This window comes from Euprymna scolopes, chromosome 5 (assembly GCF_053919585.1).
Source record: "Euprymna scolopes isolate OS-2025 chromosome 5, ASM5391958v1, whole genome shotgun sequence".
In the NCBI taxonomy this organism is placed as follows: domain Eukaryota; kingdom Metazoa; phylum Mollusca; class Cephalopoda; order Sepiida; family Sepiolidae; genus Euprymna; species Euprymna scolopes.
Window position 1 is genome coordinate 38,112,604 of NC_136486.1, and position 15,846 is coordinate 38,128,449.

General features: G+C 35.0%; 1 protein-coding gene across 1 annotated transcript in view; it reads left to right on the forward strand.

Moving 5' to 3' along the window:
* The first annotated feature begins 3,404 nt into the window (after nt 1-3,404).
* LOC145276771 (uncharacterized) overlaps nt 3,405-15,846 on the forward strand; it is a 181,032-nt gene continuing 168,590 nt past the window's right edge. Inside the window, exon 1 of the mRNA XM_080128027.1 lies at nt 3,405-4,326. Coding sequence (XP_079984153.1) covers nt 3,847-4,326 — 480 coding nt within the window. The 5' untranslated portion in view covers nt 3,405-3,846. The remainder of the gene's footprint in view (nt 4,327-15,846) is intronic.

The following is a 15,846-nucleotide window of genomic DNA, read 5'->3' on the forward strand; positions in this document are numbered from 1 at the left end:
TACATATAGAAAGCCTCGCTTTCTCCGTATTACGAAAAAATATTAAAAAAAAAAAAAAAAACACCAAAAAACGTTGTTATTAAAAAAAAAAAATGACCATAACATGAGAAGGAGCAACCGGAAGTGAAGTGGAAACAGTAATCGTAAAGATGACCAAAACATTCAATTAAAATAAATTTGTTTTGGTGAATAATACCAAAAACCCCATTTCATACTTTATGTGACTAAAATTGAATTTTATGTAATAATTTAATAACAATTGTCAAAATAAATAAAAAATACGGTATTTATGCAGAATACGGACCGTGCTGAAATAATAACGTTATTCTTTAAAAACCCATTCTTAACATTGGGATGAGGTGGGCCTTCCGTTTGGTAACTATTCTGTAACAATTTAATAAACAAAAGATAACGTAAAACTTTAATTTAATTTGAAAAAAAGATTTTTAAAAATAGCGCTGTCTGTATTGGTCATAGGAAACAAAACGTACATAGGAGTCAATAAAAATAAATAAATCAAATTTCAAATTTAAGGCGTTTAAAAGCAAAGTAAAATTTTATTTTAAACCTAAATCAGTTTTATTCAAAACGTATGCAAGACCGAAATAGATGCGATTTTAAGGGTCCCTATTCTATAATTGAACCATGCCATAGTTTTATATCGAATGTGGATGCTAAAGTTAAAACCGGTTTTAAATAATATCTTATTACAACAGGTTTTCGTTTACGTCAATTTGGTCAATTTCTTCCTAATGAATGGCACACACTGACTGACACACGCTACTTAAAAAATATTTCCTACAGACCTAAAATAGTAGTGTCACACTGTTATGCAATAATCTACTTACACTTTCTGACTAAAAAAAACAACTACTCATTACAAACATCAAATTAAGCCTTATATTTCTTTTTGATGTTATTGCAAGCACTAGGAATTGTTTAGTTCAATCAAGTTTGTGCCCGTTGCGGGCCTCCATAGTTTTTTCCCTATGTTAAACTACTTTATTTGACGTCACTTCCTGTTGCTTTGTGCGCACAAACATTCTGCGCATTTTGAGTAGACCACCGACAGTTAGCTCGTGTGTGGCTCCCTGTCGGCCTTAAAACCAGCTTGCCACTGCTGTTGTTTTTTTTTTTTTTTTAAAATCAACTTCACACGTTGATTTGCTTGCAAAGTCGTCCATGTCGGCTATTATGAGAGCTACTTGAACGTCGTGCATGGATGCATTCGGTCGCCGAGCGGGCGCAAACAACCGACCAGACCCTCGGAATTAGTGGTTGAGGAAAAGGAGTCGAACGGCAGTAGGATTGCAGTGGTAACAGCAGCAGGATTACAGTAGTGGTGGCAGGAGGAGTCAAAGAGGAGGAAGGAGGAGGAAAAGATGTGAATGTATGTCATTGCCTCGTTATGGTGACAGACAGACAGACTGACCAGAGAATCCTTATTCATTATGTATTACTGCTACTACGATCGGATAATATTTAAATAGCGGAGTGTACAGGTCTTCTTACTTTAGCGGAGAAGCCTAAACCAAAATTATAAAAGGGGCTGGCTGCCCCCTTCCCCCCACTTTTTTTTTTTTTTTTTTTTTTTTTTTTGACACCAAGATTCTTCATCCACGGGGAATAAAATAATAGGTTACCGTGGTCTGGTTTCTCTATCTCTCCCTCCCTCTGTCTATCTGTCTATTCTATTTTTCCAGTTCAGTACTCTTTCTTTTTCCTCTAGTGCAGGAAGCTGGATTGTTTTTGTTTTTTGTTAAATTTTGCTGTGTGACACCCCCATCCCCCCAAAAAAAACATGACCGTTATATAGGGAAAGTGATATTACTACAATTGCTCGTTTTTTTTTTTTTATTTGCCTCCCCTCTTTCAGTACTGACCGTACCAACGCCTTTTTTTCATCAACACCGCCGATAACAGCATCCAACTTGCCACTATTTACTATCACTACCGTTTATTATTATATACTACTACTATTACTACTACTATAATCACCATCACTACGAGCATCATCATTATTACCCCCCCCCCAAAAAAAAAATAATAATAAATAAACGACCACTACTGACAACAGCAACAACACCAGCATCTTTTAAAAAAGAAGAGAAAAGGTATACCCTTACTACAACACAACCTCAGTTCTTGGATGCCCGGATGTTTTCACTATAAAACCCAGGAAATAATAATTTTACAAAAAAAAAAAAAAAAATTACGAAATCGGATTAAAAAATATTTTAATGCTGTCATCACCACCGATTAGGAAAACATACCCCCACTTAAATTGAAAGTTTGAGGTAAAACAAAACCATATATGTCATTTATATTTAGATTTATTTAGATATACACAAAGGAAACTCATGTATATATAATACCTTTGTATTATACACATATACTTTTGTTTGTAAAAAAAAAAATAAATAATTATGTAAATGGTTAGTTGTGTGAGTAAAAAGAAGTCGTTCGGTTTTAAAAACAATAAGGGAATCGTTATTTAAAAGAGCGATTTCATTGTAAGTTTTCGGATTTATTACGATCGATTCGAATATCTAAAGATATGTAATTGCAATTTTATTATTTAGAAGAAAATCTCTATGTAATCTTGATTATATTCTCTTCCTTTCTCTCTCTCTCTCTCTCTCTCTCTCTCTCTCTCTCTCTCTCTCTCTCTCTTTGTCGACTTTTCTTTCTCTTTGCTTGTCCGTGTTGGTCCGTCTGCGTATAAAAACCGGAACGGAACTCTTAATATCGTCATCATCATTGTCAACATCATCTATAAAACCAGCAACCGTCATCAGTATCAGCAGCAGCAACTGCCGCTCTGTCTATCTCGTGTAGTATATATATATACAAATATATACATACATATATTATATATTCCTTTTTCTCTGTTAATCGCTTTCTTTTTCTAGCATCATCGTCATCAGTAACAATACTGGTACATTTTTTTTTTTTTAATCACTTACATTAATGTAGGTACTTTCAGAGCCGGTGGTGAAAACAAAAAAAATTCTAGTCCTTCCCCTCCCCCAAAAGAAAGGCTTTGTTTTATTACGTATGTCAAGAAAAACTGATCTTTCTACTTAGAAATATATACACATATATAAAGCTGTTTTTAGTTTGTGTACGCATTTTAAACGTAAAACGAACGTGCTGAGAGAATTCTCATGTATTTTTTAGTTACTCTCGTATATTGTAGAGAATAATAACCGATAATATATATATATATGTATATATATATATATATATATATATATATATATATATATATATATAACATATCTAGTCATTCATTCCTGTCAATCACCGATTTTTCTAATTATCGTTTTCTTACTACGACGTAACGTATGGTTATTTCATTTATTATTATTATAATTCTTAATTAATACTTCTTATTATTGATAGAGCTGCCTTCGTTCAAAACCCCCACGTTGTATCACACGGATTCCCGAGTTGGTACGCACTGAAGGCCCATCCTCACACACAACCTCAGAATCACCATCTCTTACTACTACTTAAGTTAAAAGAAGCTAGTCCTCATCCTCCTACTACAATCACGACGACTACTATTACTACCACCACCATCACCACTACTGTTATAAGTAGCCCTCCCTCCCTTCTCCAACCCACAGTGACAACGGAGTTTACTATTAGAACTACTGCCAGAAGTAGTAGTATCACGCTGAGTAGGTTGTCTATTATTTGTTGTCCCCACCTTATTCTACTACTACAACTATCAGAATCAGCATCATCGATTATCATCATCATCGTCATCGTAACATTGAAACGTCGTTCTGTTCGGATATTATCCTCCTTCCCGCCCGTTTGAATGAGGCTAATAACACAATGAGTTCGAGGAAAGGAAAAACGCGAGACGGAAGTAAATCCCGTGAAAACTCTGCCGCCGCCGAGAGGTTAGCCGACTACACCGGTGTCAGCTCCATGCCCCTGGCTGGGCACGGGAGCAGCAGCACCTCCTCCTCCGCCGGGAGCAGTAGTAGCAACAACACAGCCACCACCACTAACAACAACAACAGCAGCAATTTCGCCAACACCACAACCTCTTCTACACCCTTTTCTCCTTCCTCCTCCTCTTGTACGACCGCCAACACCATTAGTACCACCACGACCACCACTATTGGTGGCACCGCCACCGGTGCTGCTGGTGTCACCTGTGGCACGACTAGCAACCTGACCACTACGGCGCCGACGGGGTCACCCACCAGTTTGAACCCGAGCCCCTCTGGTCTTGAGACCAGCAGGGAGGAGCTCCCAACCAGCCTGGCGTCGGCTACACTTAAGGACAATCAAAAGGAACTCGTTAAGGTACGTGTCTACATTTAATGATTGATGTTTTGTATAATTTAGGGACATTGATAAATGTATCTTTACTAATTTCTGTATGAAGTAAGGCGAGATTTCCCCTATTTCATAGACCGATATAGCTTCCTGTCCAGAAGATCTGCTTTGGCACCAATATAAGCCAATTATTGAGGAGTATTTTCAGAAACTGCTTGTTTCGTCCACTCTTAAGTGATTATTTCGAATTCAAGATAATTAAAAAAAAATACAGCGCTAAAGAAAAATTTTATGTACGTATCCATAACAGAACGGAAATGTCATACTCCCAAAATCACGTAAATAGATCAAGTAGTTAAAAAAAAATCAGTTTTAAATGGTTTAAAGCGATTAATATGACATTTGTAACATTACAAGGCTGATCTCGCAAGTTTTAATTATAAATTTAATACCCCTTTTTTTTCTTTCAAGAGAAGCAGTCCCTTTTTTGCTTACTCATAAAATGTTATTATTTTTAGTCATAAAAACTTGATTTACATTATTTTTGGAATCTGGCAACTCCGTTTCGTGACGGATACATAATTTATTTTTTAATTAGGTTGAATAAGAACCATATATTAGTTTCTGCTTGAAGTAAACGATTTTTCCATATTTCACAGACCACTATAGCTTCCTGTCCAGAAGTTTGCATCGATTTAAGCCAATTAGTTGTTTTCAGAAACTATTTCAATGAAGTTTTATATTTAGTCTTATTTTCTCTTTAGATGGTCATCCATACAGGAAGTCGAATTTTTCAATCTCACAATCAGATCTATCACTCTCATCCACATACACCGGTAAGACTTTTTAGTGGACATGTTGATAGAAATATGGAATAATAACAGTACTATCTTGCTATTGTAATATTACATTGTGGAGGTCAACCTGACCTTACCCGTGGTGGTGCTGTTCAAACCTCCTCGATAATCAGTCCGACTGTCCGACATTTGATTGTTTTTCTGCCAAGCTGTGCTATGGTTCTGTGCAATTCTAGGAGGTCCAACCTTCCGGGCTTTATGTTCTCTTTTTGAGAACTTTACTGCTAATTGTCTAAGGCGTCCTTAATAGGGAATTTTGACAAGGCTGCTTAGTTTAATTTTTATTTATTTTTTTACCAGAATGTTCTTCCTGTTAATCTCCATCTTCTGACCTGGTGTCATGTTTTCTTGTATGGGAGATTGGGAGACTAGATACTCTACATTTTTAACCTAAACAAGGGATGTTCCCTCTATCTACTTAATTTTTTTTTTCATGTCTCAGAAGCGTATTGATTTGATACTCCTAATAAATGTTTACATTCTCACTTACTCGATTAAGAGATGAATAGAATTACATTTGCAGAACACGACTGGCTTCTGATCAATTTGATTGCTTCCAAATTTCTTTCAAATGTTTGCACTAAATATTGAATTTCTTTCGAAAACTTACCTGCAAGTTGAAATAATTCAGTAACAAATTTCCTTTCAAGAAATGTTAAGTGATTTCATTTCGTTGTCTTTTAACGCATGAATCTATTCATCCTATTTACTTTGATATGTACATTACAAAGAAGCACTTAACTGTTCATCATTTTTTTAAACAATTAATCACACTAAATCATAGTTAAAAAAAGTTAATATACTTTTTTGCATATAGTGGTAAAAAAGAAAATCATATTTGCATGTACTAAATATTGTCAAAAATTTAATTCCGACCAGAGTTGGGCTGGATGGTCCAAGATGGGGCCGGTATAAAGGTTGCAAAATGATATTTCACGATCCCCAACTCGGGAGTCGGTTAATAGCTAGATGAAGAAATATGACGCATTGACTCTATGGTGAGTTGTTGGACAAGCTCTGAAAAAGAACCAACTACACCTGCATTCAGCAGAGTCCACAGCATACCTCATTATCACGCCCAGACTTGGAATGGTGCATGTACGTCGGCAACCAACTGAGGTACTGTTAGCAACCTACCGTGTCACGTAACATGAATGGATGCAATATAAGAAACTACTGGGCAGACAGGGAACACTGCAGAACACGGACGACGTCGGCACCCCTTAGAACTCTATCTATGAAGTGGCATGCACCAATGGCCAACACCACCTGCCCCAAGTCATGTTCAATATATGTCCAAGGGCCAGCGCCTCCCAGTAACAACGTAAAATGGCAGTCAAAGACACCTTAGGGTAGAACCTACCTTCTCGGACCTCCATCCTCCCTCCTTAGCATTGGTCCTTCCTTTATTTTTTCCACAATATAAGCATTCATCAGCTGCATTTTTTGACTTACATGTTCATAAATTTAGTTCCTGACAACTTTTTCCAATATAGTGTTTATCGGTTGTCATTTTCCATACCGTTACTTTTACTGGATTAACTGTCTGTGATGCTTCCATTAGCAATGGAACTTATCAAAGCGGCAAGCTTTCTGTTTTGCATAAGACATCATTGATTTGCGGAAATTTTATGGCTAGAAACAAATTACATCAACAATATTAGTTGTGTAGATGAGAAATTAGTTTGCCATTAACAAAAAATATTTGCTACTTATTAGTCCAGCACATGAATAAACCAATGCTTTTTTTCTTTTTTTTTTATCACATCTGAATCCAATGAATTTACTAGCTATATATCAATCAACTGTTTGTTGACATTACCAAATTTATTTTTCTGTATCCATTCTCTCTCTTCATTATATATTTGCTTCGGTCAAAACATTTACGCACCTGTGTGGCCAGAAATGTGTATATAAATAAAAAATGTATATTATATATGAAGCATTACTCTAATGATCAGGTTGGGTCACGGTGCTACAACTTGGAAGAGTTCATCCACAACGCAATAGCTTTAAAACCACTTTAAAGTTAGCAAAGACACCCGGGAGGCTGACTGAAGATGTGATTACACACCGCCGAAACCCAACATCGAACCCAGTTCTATCTACAGGTGTACGATATTCACTGCTGGTCCCAGGATTGGCTGCCCCTCATTATCTTAACTGTTGTGCATGGTTTGTGTTCATCCAGGATGCTGTGTGTTCTATGGGAGGGGCCGGTTTAACCTATTCTGGGTGAATATTGTCTTAAGTCAAATGGATGTGTAGCAGCAAATTGGAGGAAAAGATACATGCATACAACCTCTCTTGCATTAACTTCATAACACACTTGAATATTCTACTGAACATGGTAAACCAAGAAAGACCTGACTTGGGTGCATAGGAGATAATTTGACAGCTTGTGATGTGACTGATATTGGTCCTTTAGATCGGACTGCATCGAGAGTAAGAATGAGATGTTGCTCAATTCAGACAGAGACTATTGTAACACTTTAATTATCAAAACTGGATGATGACATGAATTCTCTACAGACAGCTATTTTGCTGCATTATGACTCATCATTGTGGCTAGACATAGTTTCAAACTAAGATTTAATGTCTAACTACTTGTACAGTAGCCAACAATCTTATATATATATATATATATATATATATATATATATATATATAAATAATTGTCCATATATATGTCACACTTCGTTTTTTTTGTTTTTTTTTCTAAAGTGCATGTTAGTAACTGCTAAAAGCTACCAAATGTTGCCGAAAAGTGAGATGTAAACCTTGTATAGACAAGATCACCGCTGGACATGCCTGCATCATCGAACAGTATTACACTCCTTCACAAAAGGCCAATACAACTAGACATAGCTGCAAAACTTTATTCCGCACTAGAGTTTGATAGATAAGAAAACACCATATTAACACAATGTCAATCTTATTTGCTATTCTTGGTCATGACATGTAGTTAATATTAGCTACCCTATCTACAGCATTTTTAAATCTAAAGGCTGCCATCATGGAGGCATTCACATCTAGGGACACTTAAGTCTTGGAAGTTTTTTCAACCTTTAAAACTACATAAAAAAAATTTTTTAGTCTTTTGCTGGAAAATTATTTTGCTCCCCTGTAGTTGCTATATGCTTTTGCTTTTATGCATTCACACTCTAGTCCTAATCAGTTGTTTATCATGAGACACGTTTCAGGGATATATATTAGACTAACCTGCTTGCCTGGGTGTTAGGCAGTGCGTGTTGAGCAAAAAAAAAAAAAAAAAAAAAAAAGTGGTAGTAGGTAGGCAGGCTACCGCAAAGGAGGAAAAGAACGTGGAAAAAAAAGTGACATCTTTGCTGTTGCACCTATCGCTAAACCGGAACTGACGAATGTTTAAATTAAGACTAGTCAATCGAAAATTTTTGAAATTTTTGAAAATATTGGCAAAAAAAAAAAAAAAAAGCCCCCCCCTCTCTCTCTGTAGAAAAGTGCCCAGTTGAGAGTGAAGTAATTTATGTTTTTAGCCAATTTTTCGATATTTGTCGTCTGAAGGGTCGAGCTCCAAAACAATACTGATCTCGTGAAAATCGGTTGCTGTTGAAAGTTTTAGGCAGTCGTACAAACATACATACATGCATACAAACATACATACATTTAAACAGACAGGTGAGATTTATATTATAGATTTTTGAATGCGAGATGATATATATATATATATAATTATTTCCACAAGCAAACAATGCTACAACTCTCACAAACCATGAAAGCTACAGACCAGAAGTCCTAGACTAGAGTTTCATCTTCCTTTGGGCTTATCAATAAAACATATCCAAACTAAGGTTTTCAAACCAGAGTACCCTGCCAGTTGTAGATGGCAGGGCATTTGCCTTGCAAATGACTTTGGTTTCAAATTTTGAGTTTGGATATGTTTTATTGATGAGCCCAAAGGAGGCCAAAACTTGAGCCTAGAACTTTCTGGTTTCATGGTTTGTGTGAGCTATGGAGCTGTTTATGGACATTATTACATATACATACACACACATTTATATATAAAACATTAATTTCTCAAAAGTGGAATTGAATCAAGAAAGCTTTATATTACAGATTCATGGATCTTCTAATCTTCAGAATTTTCTTAATTAAACCTTAAATGATTTTACATATCAAAACTGAACAGAGGAGTGTTTTCTAATCCGCGTTAGTTTGAATTTGTTTGGAATTTTATTAAAACGCATCTAGTTGAATAATCCGTGATCCTAATAACTTAGGATAAGCCACAATTTATTATTGTTACATATTTATTTGTAGAAGATTTACTAAGTGTAGTTTGATTTGCATATCAATGAAGCTTTGCTCTCAAGAAAACATTATGAAAATACGAAAGTCGAGAGAGCAGAGAAGTTGAGTTCTTGGAAATGAACTGAACAGGTCGAATGTAGAAAATCATACAAATGCTGACAACAATCATTTTTTTTTTTTTTTTTTTTTTTTTTTTTAAATTACAAGCTATTTCGGCATGAAATATAAAGTCTATGCAACCAAGACGGAAATTAGACTTTATGAAAATTGAAAGCATTGAGAAATGGAATGTAGTGGTGTTTGAGAGACAATTAGATTATTTGAGATGATCTTTAAGAATGTAGTTTTGATATGCATTGATTTGCATATCAAAGCTTCAACTCCAAGAAAACGTTATAAAAAGACTAAAATCGAGAGGGCAGGGGAGTCTAGTTCTTGGAACCAACCTGAACAGGTTGGAACCTAGAAAGTTGTATGAATGCTGACAAGTCTTTTTTTTTTTTTTATTTTAATCACACTAAGAAGCCAGCAAAGTATATACCACAAACTGCTGACCAAATAACTGACTCCAATAGTTTCAGGTGGCTAATTACTTTTTGCTGTATAGTATCACATACAAATAATTTTTTCTTTGCCTTTTGCAAAACTCAATCATGTTTTGCAAAGTCAAAAACAAAAGCAACAATTTTCCTCTATAAAATAATCAAACCAAACACCATGAATAAATATTTGAAGATATAAAGCATGAAACTCTTACCAGAATTACTGGATTCAGCACCAAGTAACCTGAAAAAGTTGATATGATGTAAAACAAAACAACCAAACATCTATTTGACTATATAAAGAACTTGAAGCATAAAACCTTTTTCCAAAATAACTGGATTTGGCATTAAATAATTGGAAAAGGGTTGATATGCCATTAAACAAGCAAAGCAATAATAAATATTGCTCTTACAAACATAACTGTGCCCTTTCCTGTGTTCATGTTTATTACTCCTTAGAGAAAGTAATTGAAGGAGCATGTACAGATGTTCATCACTGTATATTAATTGGCCATGGTAGCTAAAAAAAAAAAGTAATTGGAAGGAGGTGGAGGATTACTATTTACCTCCTTCTACTAAGTGACATAAAGGTCAGATTCATATATTTCTTGGAGTCATCCCTTTCTTTCTATTTCAACTGTACATTTAATAAACTATTAATGTGCATTAGTTTTTCATCAGTATCCATCCCTATAATTTATTCCAATTTTAACTAAACTAGCAGGGATACCCGATGTTGTCCAGGATTGAATTAGGATCAACACTTCCTATATATCGAAATTGGTGAAATTGTTCATTTTTCAATCAAATCAAATTGATTGCCTGCTATAGTTGTGGACTCACTGAGAGGAAGCTTCACATGCCTCCTCACAGTGACTTGTAGTCTACATTGCACTGTAGAGAACTTACTGTTGATTTTATAAGATTGTTTTCTATAATGGCTTAAATTTAATCTGTTCCTTCTTTAATCAGAGTTTTTGCAATTATCAACTTTTGATATTTACTGGGGGGGGGGGGGCATTACAATACAAAACCTAGCTAAAAATACTCCGACACGTAAAGTACATTTGTGTGAAATTTATTTTTAAAAAAATCGGCCAACCGTTTTGGAGTCCAGAGGGAAAGCACTCTAATATGGGCTGTATTTCATTTAGTTTTATAAAAAAAAACAGTTTCCGATGGTTCGTTGTTCTACACAATTTCTGGGAGGTGACTGGTTTGCAGTAGACAGTTCTCGAGTTGGAATCCACAGAGCAAAAGATTCTTCCCGTGTTGACACAAAGAAGAAAAACATATGCGAAATTGCTACAGAAAGGTTTAATATTTATGGAGCAATTCTGGTTTCTGATTGGTTGGTAGCAGGACATGAATTAATTCAATTCGTCAGTTCCTAGCAGCATCGTTTTATAAATAGAATCTCCTGACTGTGCGAGATCATACCCCATTATAGTAAAAAATATTGTAACAGGAGTGGAAACCCTTTGTGGAAATTCAGATGTCTTTGATGTGTGTAAAATTTTAACAATATAGGATTCTTCGAATTTCAGTTTCTTCGGAATATTTTTCTAGAATGAAAACTGATGGATTTTGATGAAAATTTGAATAAGAATTCTAGACATAAGGTTTGGCATCTTGATTTATCTTATATCTTGATTTATCTTATATCTTGATTTTAATGTTTACTAGCAGATGTACCTGGCGTTGCCCAGTATTAAACATTACGTTAAATTCTTTTAAAAAAAAAAACTGAGACATGTGTATGCGAATATATTTTTTCTAAATGGTTCCTAAAGATAGTGAGTCAAATACAATAACCACTAGGCCAGTTTGCCACGATCTTTAACATAAGGAAGCTGTCTTGTGAATGATTCGCGCATGCGCAGTCATGAAACAGTTGACTGATAAAAATCTGATGATCCCCCAAGTACAAATTTTTCAATTTAAACCCCTTAGCAGCTTTTTTTTTTTTTTTTTTTTTTTTTTTTTTTCGGATGAAAACTGATTACAAAGTTTCCACATGTCTGAATACCCTATATACCAAATTTAAACTCTATAGATCAAAAATTTGTTGAGTACGTAGGTTGATAGTTGTCCTCACACACACATTCTCACATATCAACAAAAACGGTCCTCTCGTGACGACGACCGGTTCTACACATGCGTTAGATGACGTCATGACCTGATTTACTTTAAATAGTTGAAGAACTGACTAAATTTCATGTACGTCCTGTTAGCTCAGTTGGTTAGCGCGTTGGGTCGTTATCTAAACGTTTGTGGTTCGAATCGTGGTGTGAGATGTCTTTTTTTTTTCTTTTTCGATTTTTTTAAATTTAAATATTGAACCAGTGTTATTTAAGCCATTTTTCAGGTAATGTTCGTTTTTCTGTTTTTTTTTTGTTTTTTTTTTACTTCGCTTATTCTTAGGTTTTCATTAACACCCCCACACACCCAAAAACCCACCGATTTTAAAAAAATTTTCATATCAAAATTTAAGCCATTTTTCACGTTTTTTTTTTTGTTTTTAGTTTTAACGTTCGTTTTTCTGTTTTCTTTTTTGTTTTTTCGATTTTTACATTTAACATCGTTCTTTTTCCTTACGTTATTTTTTTTTGTGTTTTTTTTTTTCCGATGTTTTGATCCCCCCCCCCCCGCTTTATTTTTCAGATAAGTTTTAACGTTCGTTTTTCTGTTTTCTTTTTTTACTTCGCTTATAACAAACAAACCTAGTCATTCCGCAGAAAATGTTAACTGCTGAATAGCTATTGCTTACGTTGTCGTCGTCGTAATGCTCGCACAAAATCTTAACTCTACGACTTCCGTGCGGGCACCTGTCAATTTTGTTCTTACTTAAATAAATTCAAACATCTTTCAGTAACTCATTCTGGCTGGCCAAACGGTTCATGTTTTTTTCACATTTTATTTTCAAACTTCGCCTCAGGGCTTCGGGTTCGATCCTACCAACTTACCAAAACTTTTTACCCCCCCCCCCCTCCTCTTATTTAAAAGCACACACACCTCGAAACACCCGAGCAACGCCGGGTACCCCCACTAGTAGATATATAGATAAGATGCTAACAGGTGGTGTCATCAGGTTTCTACCCCCCTAGAAATAGCTTACTTTGCGGCAGATTTGACAGCATCTTCTATGTACTTATTCCACTTCACGTTATTTAAGAATGTTAGGCTGAAGAGTTTAAATGGTGGACTCTTGAAAAGGGTGCAATCAGCCATAAGCGTTGGCTGGGGACGGTTTCTTATGGTTATTACAGGAACAGAACTTTGGTGATATGATATCCAGTCCCATTCTACTACAAACTGGAGGTCCTTTTCTAAGGACTAAACCATTACCTTGATTGTATGTTTGCCCTCATGTTCTTATTTTGTTCTATCTGAAGATGGTGAATACGTTTGCTCCTATAATTACTGGAATGATGGAGATCTTCCTAAGATTCCAGTTTCTTTTCATATTATACATAAAACTTTGATATTTCCTTATCTTTTCCATCTCGGCTCTGTTTAACTCAGCATCATTAGGGACACTTCTACTAAGATTGTTACTTTTTTCTTGCCCCATATCACTATGTCAGATTTAATAGTTCTATTTTCTAAGTACATAGCTGTAGGAATTGCATAGTCATAATGGATGGTGTATGACTTATTTCCAACTGCTCTTTCTGGTATATACTCCCAAGATTTGCTGCTACATTCGATGTTCCAACTTTAGTGGAGATATTGACATACTCCATTTGTGTTGCATTGAGTAACCCTAGAACTGAATATCGGGTGACTCATGCTCTCTACTTCTGTATGGCAGAACTTGTACTTGTCATTGCTAAGACCACTTATCTTAAAAGTGCTCGTCATCAAGCCTTGATCTTAAGCAACCATTATAAAACTCTCATGATCACAGCAGGAATAGAGCATGGTGTCATCTGCAAATACACCCATCTCAGACACTATTGTATCAGAGAGGTTGTTTATTGAAGATCAAGAATAATGTAGATCAAAGTATCGACCCCTGACGCAGACCCACATTGATGCGGTGTTTAGATGTATGACTGTCATGAATGACCTGGATCTTTCTTTTAGCTAAGAAAGATCTAATTATATTAAATACTAGCAGTTTAGCCCGCCTTTGCTCGGGCCCTATGTACTGTCCATAACTTTATGTGCATATATATATATATATATTAAAAAGTTTGACTCGTGTCCAGGTAACTTACATCTTCATGTATTTAGACCCAAAATTGCGGAGGAGTTTGGTAGAATCTGCAAAGGTCAGTTCTTTCAACCTTGGTCTCTTGGCAGCCAAATTTTCGTCCAAAAACTGATTAAAAAGCTTGCCCTATGCCTGAATACACTTTATGTAAAATTTCAAATGTTTAGACCAAAAATTGGCTGAGTAATTTGGTAGAGTCCACAGAGGTCAATGTTTTTTAACTTTAACATTTATTGTTTTGAGCTCAAATCAAATTAAAAAGTTTGATCCATGTCCAAGTAACCTACATCTAAAATTTCAAGTGTTTAGACCCAAAATTGGTGGAGGAGTTTGGTAGAGCTTTTAAAGGTCAAATCATCGAACTTTGACTCCTTGACAGCCAAATTTCTGGCCGAAAGAAAACTGATTAAAAAGATTTTCCCAAATCTCAATACCCCTTATATCAAATCTCGAGTCTGTAGACTGAAAATTTACAGAGTAGTTTGTTATGGAAAATGTACACACACACAATTTCACTTTTATAGATATACTAACATGGGTGCCTGGCCTTGCCCGGGTATTTAGAGGTGTATGTTGAGGAAAAAAAAAAAAAAGCGGTCAATTTAAACTTTGACCCTGATTATGACCCTTTAAAATTTATTCTTTTGGGCTCAAATCGAGTTATTAAGTTAGATCCATGTCCAAGGAACCTATATCTAAAATTTCAAGTGTTTAGACCCAAAATTGTCGGAGGAGTTTGGTAGAGCTTTCAAAGGTCAAATCGTTGAACTTTGACCCCTTAACAGCCAAATTTCTGGTCGAAAACCGATCACATCGATTTTCCCAAATCTCAGTACCCTGTATATCAAATTTCGAGTCTGTAGACTGAAAATTGACAAAGTTATTGCGTAGAGAAATGTACACACACACACAGACACATTCACTTTTGTATATATAATAGATAGATTATATTGGACGCAATATATAGTAATGATTTAAAAAGTTATAAAAAAAAAATAAAGACTCGTGCGTTACCACCGAGAATCAAAACTAAAACCTTCAACTTACAACTTATGTTTGCCTCTGCCGCCAATGACTGGACCATGAAGACATATTTACTGTAATGCTAAAAATTAAAACATGAACCAATAGCTACTACATTATGAGTTCGTAATGGCGGCGTTCGACCTTCTTCACCTGGCAAATTTCATTTTTTTTTTTTTTTAAATTTTCACACTTTTGCACTGATTTTTTTCCAGGCTAAAACCCAAATATAAAGTTTTGCATGGATTCAAATACGTTATATATGAAGTTTCATGTTTGTAGACCAAAACCTCTAGGAGGAGTTTGGTAGGCAAAAGTTTTTTTAATAAAAATATATATGTATGCATAAATATATATGGAAACAATTTTTTGTTTACTATAAACTTTTTATGCAAATATTATGCAAGTATAAATCATGTAGAATATCTGCATGAATATAATCACATGTAATAGTTAACTAAAGATGATCATCCCATAAGAAAACCGAAGAAAATAATAGGGAATTAATTAAAAGGAATGTTTAAAAGAATATGTAAATTAGTTAGATCTTCTTCTATTAGATGCAATTTCATACCCCATACATAACAAAATTGTATTTTCTTTTAAAATAAATAGA